Genomic DNA, 14,383 nt, shown 5'->3' with positions numbered 1-14,383 from the left:
TCCAGTTATAACCCTTGTGTCAATAAAAAAATAAGAAAGATCGATAGAATTTGGTAAGTTGGTATAAATAAGCATTTTTAGAGAGAAGTTCAGTTTATTCTCACACTACTGTACTACTACTATTTCCAGTTACATCTTCTGGTATGGGCTGGATTGTCTCTCCCAAAAATCCATATGTTGAAGCCCTAGCTCACCCACTCCTACCCTGAATCTCAGAATATGACCATATTTGGAGACAGAGCCTTTGAAGAGGTGATCAAGTAAAACGAGACTGAATGTGTTAGGGTTAGCCCTAATCCAGTCTGGTGTCCTTAAAAGAGAACGTGTGGGCACAAATTTAACATCAAACCTGTTGCTACCATCTGCAAGATAGGAAAAGAAGTCTCAGGAAGGGAGTTGGGCTGTAGTGCAGTGGGTTAAGCGCACCTGGCGCAAAGCGCAAGGACCGGCAGGAGGATCTGGTTCAAGCCCCGGCTCCCCACCTGCAGGGGAGTCGCTTCACAAGCAGTGAAGCAGGTCTACAGGTGTCTTTCTTTCCTCCTCTCTGTCTTCCCCTCTTCTCTCCATTTCTCTCTGTCCTATCCAACAATGATGACATCAACAACAATAATAACTACAACAATAATAAAAACAATAAGGACAACAAAAAGGAAATAAATATTTTTTTAAAAAGCAAAAAAATTTATTAAAAAATTTTTATTAAGAAGTCTCAGGAAAAAACAAACCTACCAATACTTTAATCTTGGACTTCTAGCCTCCATCTTCTAGATGATAGGAGCAAATCAGTTTCTGTTGTTTAACTCACCCAGTCTAGAGTATTTCATTATGGTAGCCCAAACAAACTAGTAAAGTTGACATAATGCAGAAATTAAGCTATCTGTTTTCTTTGGAGCCTGATATTAAAGAGCATTGTAAAAATGTAAAGTGATGCCACTCTCCTTACTATTTTTAAGGAAAATGTAGTGTTTTCCAGAGCCCTACCCCACTAGGGAAAGATAAAACAGACTGGGGGTGTCAATCAACCTGCCACTATGATGTCCAACAGAAAAGCAATTACAGAAGCCAGAACTCTCACCTTCTGGACCCCATAAAGCATTGTGGTCCAGACTCCCAGAGGGGTCAGTAATAGGGGAAGTAAACCAGAGGGCTCTGTACCCCCATTCCACCAGGACCTGAAGTGTTTGACACCAGGAATCTCAATTTCTCTCTGTCTCTTTCCAATAGTAAATAAATATAATTCTAAAAGTGTGTGTGTGTGTGTGTGTGTGTGTGTGTGTGTGTGTGTGTGTGTTATGTCAGCTTCCTAAAGATTTTATGGCAACAATCCTCATGATGCTCACTGAAATGAGAAGATCAATGAAAGATAGCAAGAATGAGAAAAGTCTAAATAGAAATTGGAGCTAAAGAACAGAGTAGCTGTATATTTTTAAAACGCACACGGAAAGACTCAACAGCAGAATGACAAGAGACCAAAGGTCAAATTAATGAGCTAATGAGCTTGAGTATAGGGTCATAGATAACAAAAAGAGAAAAGAAACAAAGAGAACATAGGAGTTATGTGAGAACATCAAGAAGAGCAACATTTGCACCACAGGACTTCTAAAAGGATAAGAAAGAAGCAGAATTATTTTTAAATGTTTGTATTTGTTATTAGTAATATGTTACAAGACTGTAAGATTCCACACCTCACCCACCACCAAAGTTCTGTGTCCCCATCCTCCCAGCTCCCATGCACAGGGGCCACTTCATGAGTGGTGAAGCAGGACTTTGGTATCTCTCCTCACTCTCTTATTCTCTGTTTTGTTTTGGTTTTTTGTCCACTGTCAAAATTAGTGATAACATTAAGAATGGACTTACTATATAACCTAGTAATTCCTCTCCTAGGGATGGATCCAAAAGACACGAAAACACCTATCCAAATAGGTCTTCTATGCATGCCTGTGTTCATGGCAGAGTTATTTATTTGTAATAGCCAAAGTTTGGAAACAACCTAAATGTCCAATGACAGATGAGTGAATAAGGAAATTGTAATGTGTGTGTGTGTGTGTGTGTGTGTGTGTGTGTGTGTGTGTGTGTGTGTGTGTGTAAAATGAAGTTTCCCACTGTGCTACAATCTGGATGGAACTTGAAGGAATCACATTAATTAAAATAAGCCAGGAGAAGGATGAATACCAGCTCATAGGTGGAACTTAAGAAGCAAAGCAAGGGAAAATATTATAAAGTGAATCTTTAATTAATTGTGAGGTACAAGAACTCTATAGAACTTTATACAATATGGGATGATCTCACTCTCAGGCCGAAGCTGAAAAACAAGATTAGAAAAGAAAACACAATTAGAACCTGAACTGGAGTTGGCGTATTGCACCAAAGTAAAAGACTCTGGGGTTGGGTGAGTGGGTGGGGAGAATACAGGTCCATGAAAGATGATGAATGACATAGTGGGGGTTGTATTGTTAAATGGGAATCTGGGGAATGTTATGCATGTACAAACTATTGTATTTACTGTTGAATGTAAAACATTAATTCCCCAATAAAGAAATAAATTATTTAAAAAAATAAAAAATAAAAAAAGAACTTTATACAGGAGGGGTTGAAAGGAGAAAGGGGTAAAGGCAGGAGGTGGCTCACCTTGTAGAGTGCACGTGTTAGCACATTTCAAGACCTGGGTTCAAGTCCCTGACAACCTGTGTGGTGGTGGCCAGAGTGGAGGACCTCCAAGAGTGGTGTATTTCCTCTCTGTCTCTCTTTTCCTCTGTATCTCTCTCTGTCTCTCACCTACCCTCTAAATCTCTGGCTATCTCTATCCAATAAATAAATAAACATAATAAAAACATTTTAGAATAATAGTTTTAGGTTTACATAAAATAAAAGAAGGCTTAATTTTATGTTTAAGTACAGTAAATTAAATGTATCAATCTCTATAGATGTCTGATTTAAACAGAAGTTCTTTGGGAGTCTTTATATATTTTTCTTTTTTTTAATATTTTCCCTTTTGTTGCCCTTGTTGTTTTATTGCTGTAGTTATTATTGTTGTTATTGATGTTGTCGTTCTTGGATAGGACAGAGAGGGGGAGAGACAGACACCAGCAGACTTGCTTCACCGCTTGTGAAGCGACTCCCCTGCAGGTGGGGACCTGGGGGCTCGAACTAGGATCCTTATGCTTCACTAGGTCCTTGTGCTTCACGCCATGTGCACTTAACCCACTGTGCTACTGCCTGTCTCCCTGGAAGTCTTAATTTTTTTTTTTAAATAGAACATATAATTTATTTATTTTTAATTTTTTAAAAAAATTTATTTATAAAAAGGAAACCAACAAAACTATAGGATAAGAGGGGTACAACTTTGCACAATTCTTACTACCAGACCTCCATATCCCATCCCCTTCCCTGGTAGCTTTCCTATTCTTTAACTCTCTGGGGGAAGTCTTAATATTTTTAATGTGAAGGATCTGCTATCAGAACATTTGAGGACTGCTGCATTATATTACACTTGCTTCCAAATGGGATATTATACATGATCATCTATAATGAATTTTTCTCACCCAGAGATATGCAGTAGATCACATCATTTTTGTTTACTAACAGCAACCCATGTGCATACATCTTATAATGTATGTGTTATGACTTCATCAGCACTTGACTAATGGACATTGAGTTGATTTAGGATTTGACTATTATAAACAGTTCTGCATTAAACATCTTTGTGTGCTTGCCTTTACTTTTTTTTTTTTTTTTTTTTGCCACCAGGGTTATTGCTGGGGCTTGGTGCCTGCACCACAAACCCACTGCTCCTGGGGGCTATTTTTTCTCTTTCGTTGCCCTTGTTTTTTTTTTTATCATTGTTGTGGTTATTATTGTTGTTGTTATTTATGTCATTATTTTTGGATAGTACAGAGAGAAATAAAGAGAGGAGGGGAAGACAGAGAGGGGAAAAGAAAGATAGACACCTACAGACCTGCTTTACCGCCTGTGAAGTGACCCCCCTACGGGTGGGGAGCCGGGGCCTTGAACCGGGATCCTTACACAGATCTTTGTGCTTTGCGTCACATGCACTTAACCCGCTGCGCTACCATCTGGCTCCTAAAATATTTATTTGCTTATTTTGGATAGAGATAGAGAGAAATTGAAAGGGGGGGCGGGTGGTGGTGCACCTGGTTGAGTGCACATGTTATAGTGCGCAAAGACCTGGGTTCAAGCCCCCGGCCCCCACCTGCAGAGGGAAAGCTTCACAAGTGGTGAAGCAGTGCTGCAGGTGTCTCTCTGTCTCTCTCCTTCTCTAACACCCCCTTCCTTCTCGATTTATGGCTGTCTCTATCCAAATAAATAAATAAAGATAATTTTTTTAAAATGGAGGGGAGGAGGGAGAGAGAGACAGAGAGATACCTGCAGCCCTACTTCACTCATGAAGCTTCCCCACTGCAAGTGGAAATGAGGTGGGCTTGAACCTGGGTCACTGCACACTGACATGTGTGTGCCATCGCCCATCCCACTTGTATTTGCCTGTTTATGCTTGTAAAGTCCTCTTGACTAAGTGGTTTTAAAGGTGTATTTAGATATTACTTGGAAACTAAGGTACCTCCCTCCAATTTATACTGCAAAGTATTAAACACCAACAGAAAAACTATGGGCTGAAGATCATTCACCCTGTAGTATGCACTTCTTACCAACCAGCCAGCCCAGTTTTGAGTCCATACATTACATGGAAATGCCAACCACCAAGAGAAACTCCAGTGCTATGGTGTCTGCCTCTCTGAAATAAAAATAATGAAGGCCACAGAGATAGTGATGAAGTAGTACACCAGATTTTCATGTCTGAGTCCCAGTACTGACCAGTTGTGAAGGTCCTTCAGAAGTCAAGGTCCTCCCATTAGAGGAGTTGCCCAAGACTGTGGAAAACATTTTGATGTTGAAAGGTCTGGAAGCAGCCATTATTTATCGAATGGCATCTTGTCAATGCCCTTCCACTTTATTGGGTAGCTTTAGGGATTCTAGAAGACCAACAAATTCATAAAAGAATACTGGAATGGGAGAGCTGTAGTATCTAGGATTTACCTCCTCAGTGCCACGGCAATTATCTTTGGATTGAGACTAGGATTGAAAAACTGTGAAAAGGCAGTACAGTTTAGAACATCACTGAGCAATGGGACATCGCTGTCTTTCTTCACAATGAGAGAGAAGAAAAGCTAACACTTAGATGCTCCCTGTAGCCAGGCATTCAATGTGTAACTTTGCATAAGTATCACAGCAATCATCTGAGCTAAGTGGACATTATCTTTCATTTATAGGTAGAAAATATATCAGACAACCTGCCTAAGGGTAAAGCTAGTAAGTGGGATTCTTACTCCAGTCTATGTAAAAGGCCGTATTTTATCTTCACTATATGGCATTGCTATAGAACCCAGCAGGACTGCGTTATTTGCTCTGAGATGAAGACATCTCAGAGCAAATAGGTGCCTCCTTGTAAAGCCACCTCTAAATCCATCTGCAAAGGGAAAAGAAAACAAGGAAAGTGAGCTATTGTTTTCGGTTTTCCCAGGGGACCCCAGTCCAAGCCATTGATGTTTTCTCAGTTCCTGGGCAGGCCAGGTTTAGGCTGGCTATGAACCTTGTAACCTGTCCTCCCCCTCATCCCCCACTGATCACAATCGTGGCTTTCATTGCTTTTATTTATTAAAGACAGCAGCAGTCAAGCAACCGTCTTTTTTTTTTTTTTTCCTCCAGGGTTATTGCTGGGCTCGGTGCCTGCACCATGAATCCACCGCTCCTGGAGGCCATTTTTCCCCCTTTTGTTGCCCTTGTTGCTGTAGCCTCGTTGTAGTTATTATTATTACCATTGTTGATGTTGTTCGTTGTTGGATCAGACAGAAATGGAGAGAGGAGGGGAAGGCAGAGAGGGGGAGAGAAAGACAGACACCTGCAGACCTGCTTCACCGCCTGTGAAGCGACTCCCCTGCAGGTGGGGAGCTGAGGGCTCAAACCAGAATCCTTTCGCCAGTCCTTGCACTTTGCACCACGTGCGCTTAACCCACTGCGCCACCGCCCGAACCCCCCCCCCCCCGTCTTTTTTTTTAAACAACACAACCTAGGGTTTGTGTCCCCCAAACTTCATTGTGTTACCCTGTCAGATTATTTGTTTCCTCTTCAAGTTATTTGTAATGTAAACTTAAACCTTTCTGCTTTGATCCTAGGACTGTGCTGTCTTCCCAGCTGGTATGCAAACATATTTCTCCAGGCAAGGATACAGGGCACAATCTTAACAAAAATCCAAACACCTCAAACAAAATCAGCCTCCCCTCTGAACTGCCCCCCCCCAGTGATTTATTAGTATCAACCTGAAGTCAAAACCATAAGCATATGTGCTTTTTCCGACTTTGCAGCCTCGAGGCAGATAAGATGGTCAGCCATTTGCTTTTAGGGTTGCCCTAGGAGGAGCTAACAAAAGGGGTAACAGTCCTTAAACAGCTGCTTGGGGAAGAGGACATCTGCCTTCGTTCTGTCAGCCATTCAGGCCTTGTCTTGAAAAGAGCATGTGGGGTTGGCAGCAATAGTTCAGAGGCAGCCAGTTGTTATATGGCTTTTGTCTTAAGGAAGCTACCCATTACTGAAGAGCCATAACCCGCAGGAAGCCAGCTGTCAGGGCTGTGGCGTAGGCTCCTTTGGGTTTGAAGGCAAAGGGGCTGAGCCAGTGTAGGCAAATTTCCTTGCGCCACCTGAGCCCTGGCTTTGTGACTGGAGAATTTTGTGTGTCCTCTTCCATCTCATCTTCACTGGGAAGCCCCATCCCCACCCTCCACCCCCAGCCCTGGAGCGGGGGTCCTGGCTCTCTACCCTTGGAAAGGGAGCAAGGACAGCTCGAGATTTCTTGCTTTGCAACTCTCCGAGGACTGGGCTGGGCTGGGCTGGGCTCTGCCGCGGCTGGCTGGCCTTTGATTTTCTGATCTACCACTTCCCTTTAAAATCTAGTCCCCCTCCTTTTTCTTTTTCTTCTTTTTTTTTTTTTTAAAGCCAGGTATGATGATGTCAAACGTGATGCTGATGCTACAGTTACAGACACGGCCCCTGCTGGCGCAGCCTCTCTGATTCTGATCATTCTCTCTCTCTCTCTCTCTCTCTCTCTCCCTCCCTCCCTCCCTCCCTCTCTCTCTCTCTCCCTCTCTCTCTCCCCTCCGCGTCCAGCGCTGGGCTTTTTCAGACAAGTGCATCTCCCAACCAGGTCACATTTCAGCCACAACACACCCGCCGCCTATCACAGGAGTCAGAGCGCAGCCACAGGACCGAGGACGCCGGCCGGCGGCGTAGCTTCGCCCATTGCAGGGAGCGAGGGAGGATCGGGAGAGACTGCGGGAGCCGAGCCCCCCGGGTCCGGCCCAGACCACGATGCGCGCTCCGGGGTGCGGGCGCCTGGCGCTGCCGCTGCTGCTGCTCCTGTCCGCGGCCGCCCTGGCCCAAGGCGACGCCAAGGGGCTCAAGGAGGGCGAGACCCCTGGCAACTTCATGGAGGACGAGCAATGGCTGGCGTCCATCTCGCAGTACAGCGGCAAGATCAAGCACTGGAACCGCTTCCGAGACGTGAGTGTGCGGGGGGCCCCCGGGGCTAGGGCCGCACGTCGCAGTCGCCCGCTCCCCGCAGCCCGGCTCCGGCTCCAGTTTCCCTACCCGTGGCCCTGGGCCCGCGCCCAGCCCCCTGTGCCCCCAACTCCCTACCCCCTAATTTCCTCCGGCCCCATGGCTCCCTGGCCCCCACCCCTACCCGGCCCCGGGCCCCCCACCCCGAGCAGGCCCCAGCGAGGCGCTCTGAGCGCGCCAGACACCCCCTCCCCGCAGGCTGAAAGGGGCGCGGGTTTTTGGGGGGGTTGCTGGCGGGCGCGACGGGGCCCAGGTTGCGGTGGCGCCCCGGACCTGCTTCCTTGGATCCCCTGGCTCTCCTGCTCTCGCCGGCCACCCCCAGGCCCACCCCAGCTGTGCGGATGCTGCAGGCTGCACCGACGCGGCATTGCGGAAGGGGCCTCTGGGTGGGGCCCGCAGGGAAGGTGCAGGTCTTGCTGCGCCTTCCTTCCCCACCTTGGGTTGGAAAGACTCGGGGGACCGAATGGGGACAGGGCTTTGAGTTTGGGAGTGGGGTGGGGTGGGGGGGCTTGCAATCCTTATTAGGCGAGACGGTGAAAGGCTTGTCCGTGGTGCGGCAGTGGTGCTGGGTGGGGGGCAACACCCGAAGCCACCTCTGAGTGACCGCTGGGGTCCGGTCTGAGGTCGCTGAGAGCCTCAGCTCCTGGATCCGCCCCGCAGGGGACAGGAGAGAAGGGGGGGCGCGGTGGGTGGCGAGAGCAGCTTCCACCCTTCGTAGCCCGGGGAGGGGGCTTCGGAAGCAGAGGGCGGGACGCAGAAGCTGGGTCTAGGGGCTCCTAACAGAGGCCTTCTGGAACCCCCCCCTCCCTGTGCGGAACTTTTCGGGGTGGGAGGCGGGGCTGCTGCGGAGCCGCGGGCGTAGCTGCAGCACTTTGTTTACTGGCACCTGTAGATCAGAGGGAGGAGCGGGGGCGGCACCCGGGGGAGGGCGTGGCCGGGGCCTGCGACTGGGGGCGGTGGGGCGAGGAGCCCGAGCCCGCGCCAGATGAGAGGCCGGAGGAGATAGGTGGACGCTGTTCCCCAAGACCCGGCTGGCTCTGATGCCAGTTCTCAGCAAGCCCCTTCTACGAACCCAGATCTTGCTTCTCATACCCCGCCCAAAAAACAAACAAAAAACACCAGACTTATTCAGTAATTCAGTACAATGCGGCCAACCCGTGACATTTCTCTTTTACTCCTCAATTGCGAGCATCCAGAAGTTGCTTAGAAATGAGTACACACACACACACACACACACACACACACACACACACACACACACACACACACACACACACACACACACACACACTTCAGAAGCTATCCAGGCAAATAATGGGGAGTGACAGAGATGCGGATCTCCAAAGTCAAAGTGGTAGGTTATATAGTTTACAAGAAGGAATCTCATGGAGCTAGGATCTCCGGATGAGTAGCCTGAGTGGGCGGTTGGCTTCTGTCTTGGTTCCGCCCACGGCAGTGTCCAGCCGCAGGGGCCTGGCGCGGCTGCAAGGCCTTTCCCAGGCACCTGCAGGCCCAGCGCAGATTCGCTGCAGTCTCCTGCCGCTGCCTGGGCAGCAACACCGCTACAGCAGCGAGGGGGCAGCAGCAGGTTGGTCCATCCGGAATCCATGTGTCACTGGACCAGGCCTCCCTCTGACTTGCTGACAGTTGCATCTTCCAAAATGGGACTTGGTCAAGGTCAGAGGGGAAAAGAAACGCTTCATTAGAAGTGTAAAGTTTTAAAAATAAAAGGTTCCTCCCCACCTCCCTTCCTCCACCTGCTTCCAATAGCAAACTCTGTGGGTGAAGATAAATGACTGACTGCTTGACCCCCACCCCAGCCCCCCCAACAGGGCTGCGCACCTGTCTCCTTGTATTGATGCCAATTGCTTCCTCCCTTCCTCCTGTGCTCACCAAACAGCAACAGCTATGAAATTCTGCAGGACCTGCCCCCATGAAAAGCTTTAGGGCGTGTATTGATCTGGGTGGCCTCCCTCTTTAACAGGGCAGATTTTTCTTTGAAACCTCAATTAGAGAGTTGGGCGGTAGCGCAGTGGGTTAAGCGCACGTGGCACAAAGCGCAAGAACCGGCGTAAGGATGCCAGTTCGAGCCCCCAGTTCCCCACCCGCAGGGGAATCACTTCACAGGTAGTGAAGCAGGTCTGCAGGTGTGTATCTTTCTCTCCCCGTCTCTGTCTTCCCCTCTTCTCTCCATTTCTCTTAGTCCTAACAACGACGACATCAATAACAACAACAATAACTTCAACAACAATAAAAAAACAAGGGGAACAAAAGAGAAAATAAATAAGTATTTTTTAAAATTAAAAAAAAAAAACCACCTCAACTAAAGCAGCCCTGACTGCAGGACAGAGTCAGGGTAAGGAGGAGGACAGGAAGGTTGGGTTGGAAGTCCTGGCCCCAGGGATCTAGTGACAGCTTCTGCAGAAAGGCAGGAGGCTGCCAGCTCAGAGCCACTGCATTGCACAACTCTAGAGGCACCATAAAGTGAAGGCTGCCCCCCTGGAGTTGTGCACTACAGCTACTTCTCATCCCTCCTCTGCTAGCATTTCCCACTGTAAATGCTGGAGGCCATCTGGCTGGGCACAGTAACAGTGAGGTTTATGTACATTTCATCAGGCTAGTTTTCTAGAAAAATATTCTTGGCTTCTCTAAGGAGAAATAGAAGTTTCTGTTTAAGATTTATTTCTTTTTCTTTCTTCCTTTTTCTTTTTGATAGATACAGAGAGAAATTGACAGGGGAATGAAAGATATGCAGGAAGAGAGAAAGAGAGACATCTGCAGCACTGTTTCACTATTAGTGAAGCTTCCCCTCAGCAGATGGGAAGCTTGAACCCTGATCCTTGTGCATGGTGATGTGTGCACTCTACCAAGTACACCACCCACCACCCAGCCCCAGGAGTTTCTTTTGAACCTCTAAGGGTGTTGCCAGGTTGAGCCAGATCCTTGTTCAAATTCAATCACAAAATGAACCAGAACCTCCAGTTTGCCCTAAACTGAGTAGAGTAGGAGTGGCACATTCATGGTGAATGGGCTTGAGGAGTCAGCAGTGTAGATGGGGAAATGTCTCACTGAGCTGAGCGTGATGGGGAGGAATGGAGGGAATCTTCTCAAGGAGGGTCAGGAGAATGAGTGGAGAAAAAGGTCTGGGCAGTTTGTTCAGTGTGGAATCCGTCTAAACTTGTCAAGGGGTTGGGGGGTGGGTTGCTTAGCATTCTTTCTCTGAGCACAAGGATTATAAGGGAGGCAGGATTTATCAGCAGAGTAGTCCTCCCCTCAAGGGGGCACAGGGCTCTCACATCCTGCACCAAGTAGTCTATTCTAATGCCCAAGCCCTGCTGGCAGGGAGGAAGGAACATCTTGTTGGTGGAGATGATGAGGTTGGAAGCTCCTAGGTCCACAGACCTAGCTGTGTACTATCCTGAGAAGTCCTGGGCTTTGTGGGAACTCTGGTCCCCAATGCTCCCTCTCTAAATCACTCCCTGTAGAACTGAGAGGGATTTTACTGAAGGTCATTGCAATAAAGCATCCACGGCCTCCTAGAGACAGATGGGCACTTGAAGTCAGAAAAGCCCATTACACAACATTGGTCCAGCAGGCTTCAAGAGACTGGCAAGGAGCACTGACTGGTCCCTTTCTTCTGAACTCCTCTCTGCTTTATATTCCACTCCCACTCAATTTTAAATATGTCTTATTTATTTATTTACTTACTTATTTATTTATTACATAGAGAGAAATCAAAAGAGAAGGGAGAAGTAGAGAGTGGAGGGGGGCTCAGGAGGTAGGACGCTGGGCTAAGTGCACATAGTACAAATTGCAAGAACACACACAAGGGACTGGTTCCCCACCTGCAGGGGCTTGCTTCACAAGCGATGAAGCAGGTCTGCAGGTGTCTGTCTTTCTCTCCTCTCTACCTACCTTCCCCTCTCAATTTCTCTCTGCCCTATCGAAGAGAGAGAGAGAGAGAGAGGCTGCAGTATCTTCATCGCTCCTGAAGTTCTCCCCCTGCAGGTAGAGACTGGAAAACTTGAACCCTGGCCCTTGAGCATTTTTACATCTATACTCTACCAGGTGTGCCACCACCAGGCTCCCTATTCCCATTAAAAATTTAAAATAGTTTATTTATTATTTTAATTTAATTGAACAAAGAGAAATTGAGAGGGAAAGGAGGATAGAATAGGAGACAGAGGGCGGAGGGTAGATAGCATAATGGTTATGCAGAGACTCTCATGCTCGAAGCTCCAAAGTTCCAGGTTCAATCCCCCACACCACCATAAGCCAGAGCTGAGCAGTGCTCTGGTAAAAAAAAAAAAATTGGGGGTCGGGCAGTAGCAAGGCAGGTTAAGCGCACGTGGTGCAAAGCCCAAGGACCGGCATAAGGATCCCAGTTTGAGCCCCTGGCTCCCCACCTGCAGGGGAGTCGCTTCACAGGCGGTGAAGCAGGTCTGCAGGTGTCTTTCTCTCCTCTCTGTCTTCCCCTCCTCTCTCCATTTCTCTCTGTCCTGTCCAACAATGAACAACATCAACAATAATAATAAAAACCACAACAAGGCTACCACAACAAGGGCAACAAAAGTGGGGGGGATGGCCTCCAAGAGCAATGGATTTATGGTGCAGGCACCGAGCCTCAGCGATAACCCTGGAGGCAAAACAAACAAAAAAAATGGAGACAGAGACACCTGCTGCACTGCTTCACCATTTGTGAAGCTTCCCCCTGCAGGTAGAGAACAGGGGCTTGTGTATGGCAATGTGTATGCTCACCCAGCTGCTCCACCACCTGGCCCCTCTCCCATCCAATGTTAATGACATTTGTCAGTGTCTAACACAGTGCTTGTCACCCAGGAGACACACAGTTAATACATGTCAGAGCACTGATTGCCATAAGCAGTTTCTGTAAATATGGGACTTGCTTTATATGCTGTCTTGTCTATGTGTTGCCTCTCGTGCCCTGGCAATAAGCTGTGAGGTGATTTATCCTTACATTGTAGGCTGCCCATTTTATAGCTGAAGAAATGGAGGCAAGGCAAAGAGAACCTAAGCAACGTGTAAGTGGCAGATCCAGCATTTGAACTGGACTTGTCTAACCCAGGCTTTTTTTTTTGTTTCCAGTGAACTCCAGGCCAACCCTAATGGGGACGAAGAGTCTCCTCTAATGAGCAAATGGCTTATGCCCTGTAAGCCAGTAAAGATGTCCTGGGTGAAAGCACCATTCCCATGCCTAGTGACTCTCTAAAGGCCCCTCTCCGCTCGGGAGGGGAGGGCAGTGTACTGGGAGAGCTCCAGGCTGAGTGAGAGGGCCTTGGTTCAGGTTCAAGCCCTGCCACTAGCTGGCTCTGCAATGCTAGGTACCTCCTATTAACCCCACTCCCACCCTCAGCTTCCAGTTCTGACCGTGAGAGAGAGTGTAAACACATGAAGGCATTCTGTCAGAGTGCTGGGTGTGTGTGTGTGTGTGTGTGTGTGTGTGGGGGGGGGGGTGATGGTGATGGATTTTTTTGGGGGGAGGTTTAATCCATCTCAGACAATACTCTCCAACCCCTGAGAAAAACTGCCAGAGGGATCATTTCTCAGGCTAGCCCACACCATTCAAAAGGCCTTGATGTACGTTCATTAATTCACTTATTCACAACAGGACAGATCTGAGCTGTCCTCACATGCCCCTGGCTTCATCATGACCCTGGGGTCTGGCCCAAGGAAACATCCCCTACCAAGGATTTCGGATTCTCCTGTTGTTTATGCATGCCAAATAGGCCAGTGGCAGGGTTTTTTTTTTTTTTTTTTTTTGCCTCCAGGGTTATCACTGGGGCTCAGTGCCTGCACCACAAATCCACTGCTCCTGGAGGCCACTTTTTCCCATTTTGTTGCCCTTGTTGTTGTGCTTGTTATAGTTGTTATTGTTGTCATAGTTGTTGTTGGAGAGGACAGAGAGAAATGGAGAGAGGAAGGGAAGACAAAGAGGGGGAGAGAAAGATAGACATCTGCAGACCTGTTTTATCACCTATGAAGCGACTCCCCTGCAGGTGTGGAGCTGGGGACTCAAACCGGGATCCTTATGCCGGTCCTTGCGCTTAACCCGCTGTGCTGCCGACTGGCCCCCAGTGGCAGGTTTTAAGCACTGGGTGGTTTTCTTTACATCACCTCTCCCTTTCCCTGCTCCATATACCTCAGCCAGTGCATGTGTGGGGATGGGCTACACAGATGTTTGGGGATCAGTGTGGGTGTATGAGAAGAACCCCTAACTGGGTCAGAATGGATTCCATAATTGGGGTGTAGGAGTGGGAGGGTGGACCCATCCCTGGCCTCCTCCTCCTTCTGCATCCTGGTTGCTAAACCTCTCCCATGCTTTGGTGGTGGGAGGAAAGTAGTGGCATCTCCCAGAGCAGTGTCAGCTTGGTGAGGGGCTCTTGAACCCCCAAGGCTCCAAGCCTTGTTTTCTTTTTTCTCTCTTTATACTCAGCTCTGGCTTATGGTGGTGCTGGGGATTGAAAGCACCTAGTTCTTAGGAAGAACTTTTTTTTTTTTTTCCCCTCCGTAACCATTATAATATATCTCTCCAGTCTGGGCTCCAAGCCTTGGAAGAGAGGGGGAGAAGAACGCTCTGCCCAGAGAGGTTATCACATGTGCCCCTCATCATCTGGGTATTCTGCAGAGGACAAGATGTCCACACCACCCCCTCCCATTCTCCAGAGGAGTGGAAGAGCTCTACCCAGCCTGACCCTTGATGTTCCCATTAATGGACTGGCTGAACAGAATAATCCAT

General features: G+C 47.9%; 1 protein-coding gene across 1 annotated transcript in view; it reads left to right on the top strand.

Moving 5' to 3' along the window:
- The first annotated feature begins 7,006 nt into the window (after nt 1–7,006).
- Nucleotides 7,007–14,383, top strand: part of SPOCK2 (SPARC (osteonectin), cwcv and kazal like domains proteoglycan 2) — a 37,008-nt gene continuing 29,631 nt past the window's right edge. Inside the window, exon 1 of the mRNA XM_007539427.3 lies at nt 7,007–7,569. Within this exon, the coding sequence (XP_007539489.1) occupies nt 7,378–7,569 (192 nt within the window). The 5' untranslated portion in view covers nt 7,007–7,377. The remainder of the gene's footprint in view (nt 7,570–14,383) is intronic.

This window comes from Erinaceus europaeus, chromosome 1 (assembly GCF_950295315.1).
Source record: "Erinaceus europaeus chromosome 1, mEriEur2.1, whole genome shotgun sequence".
Classification (NCBI taxonomy): domain Eukaryota; kingdom Metazoa; phylum Chordata; class Mammalia; order Eulipotyphla; family Erinaceidae; genus Erinaceus; species Erinaceus europaeus.
This window is presented reverse-complemented; position numbering and strand designations above follow the sequence as displayed.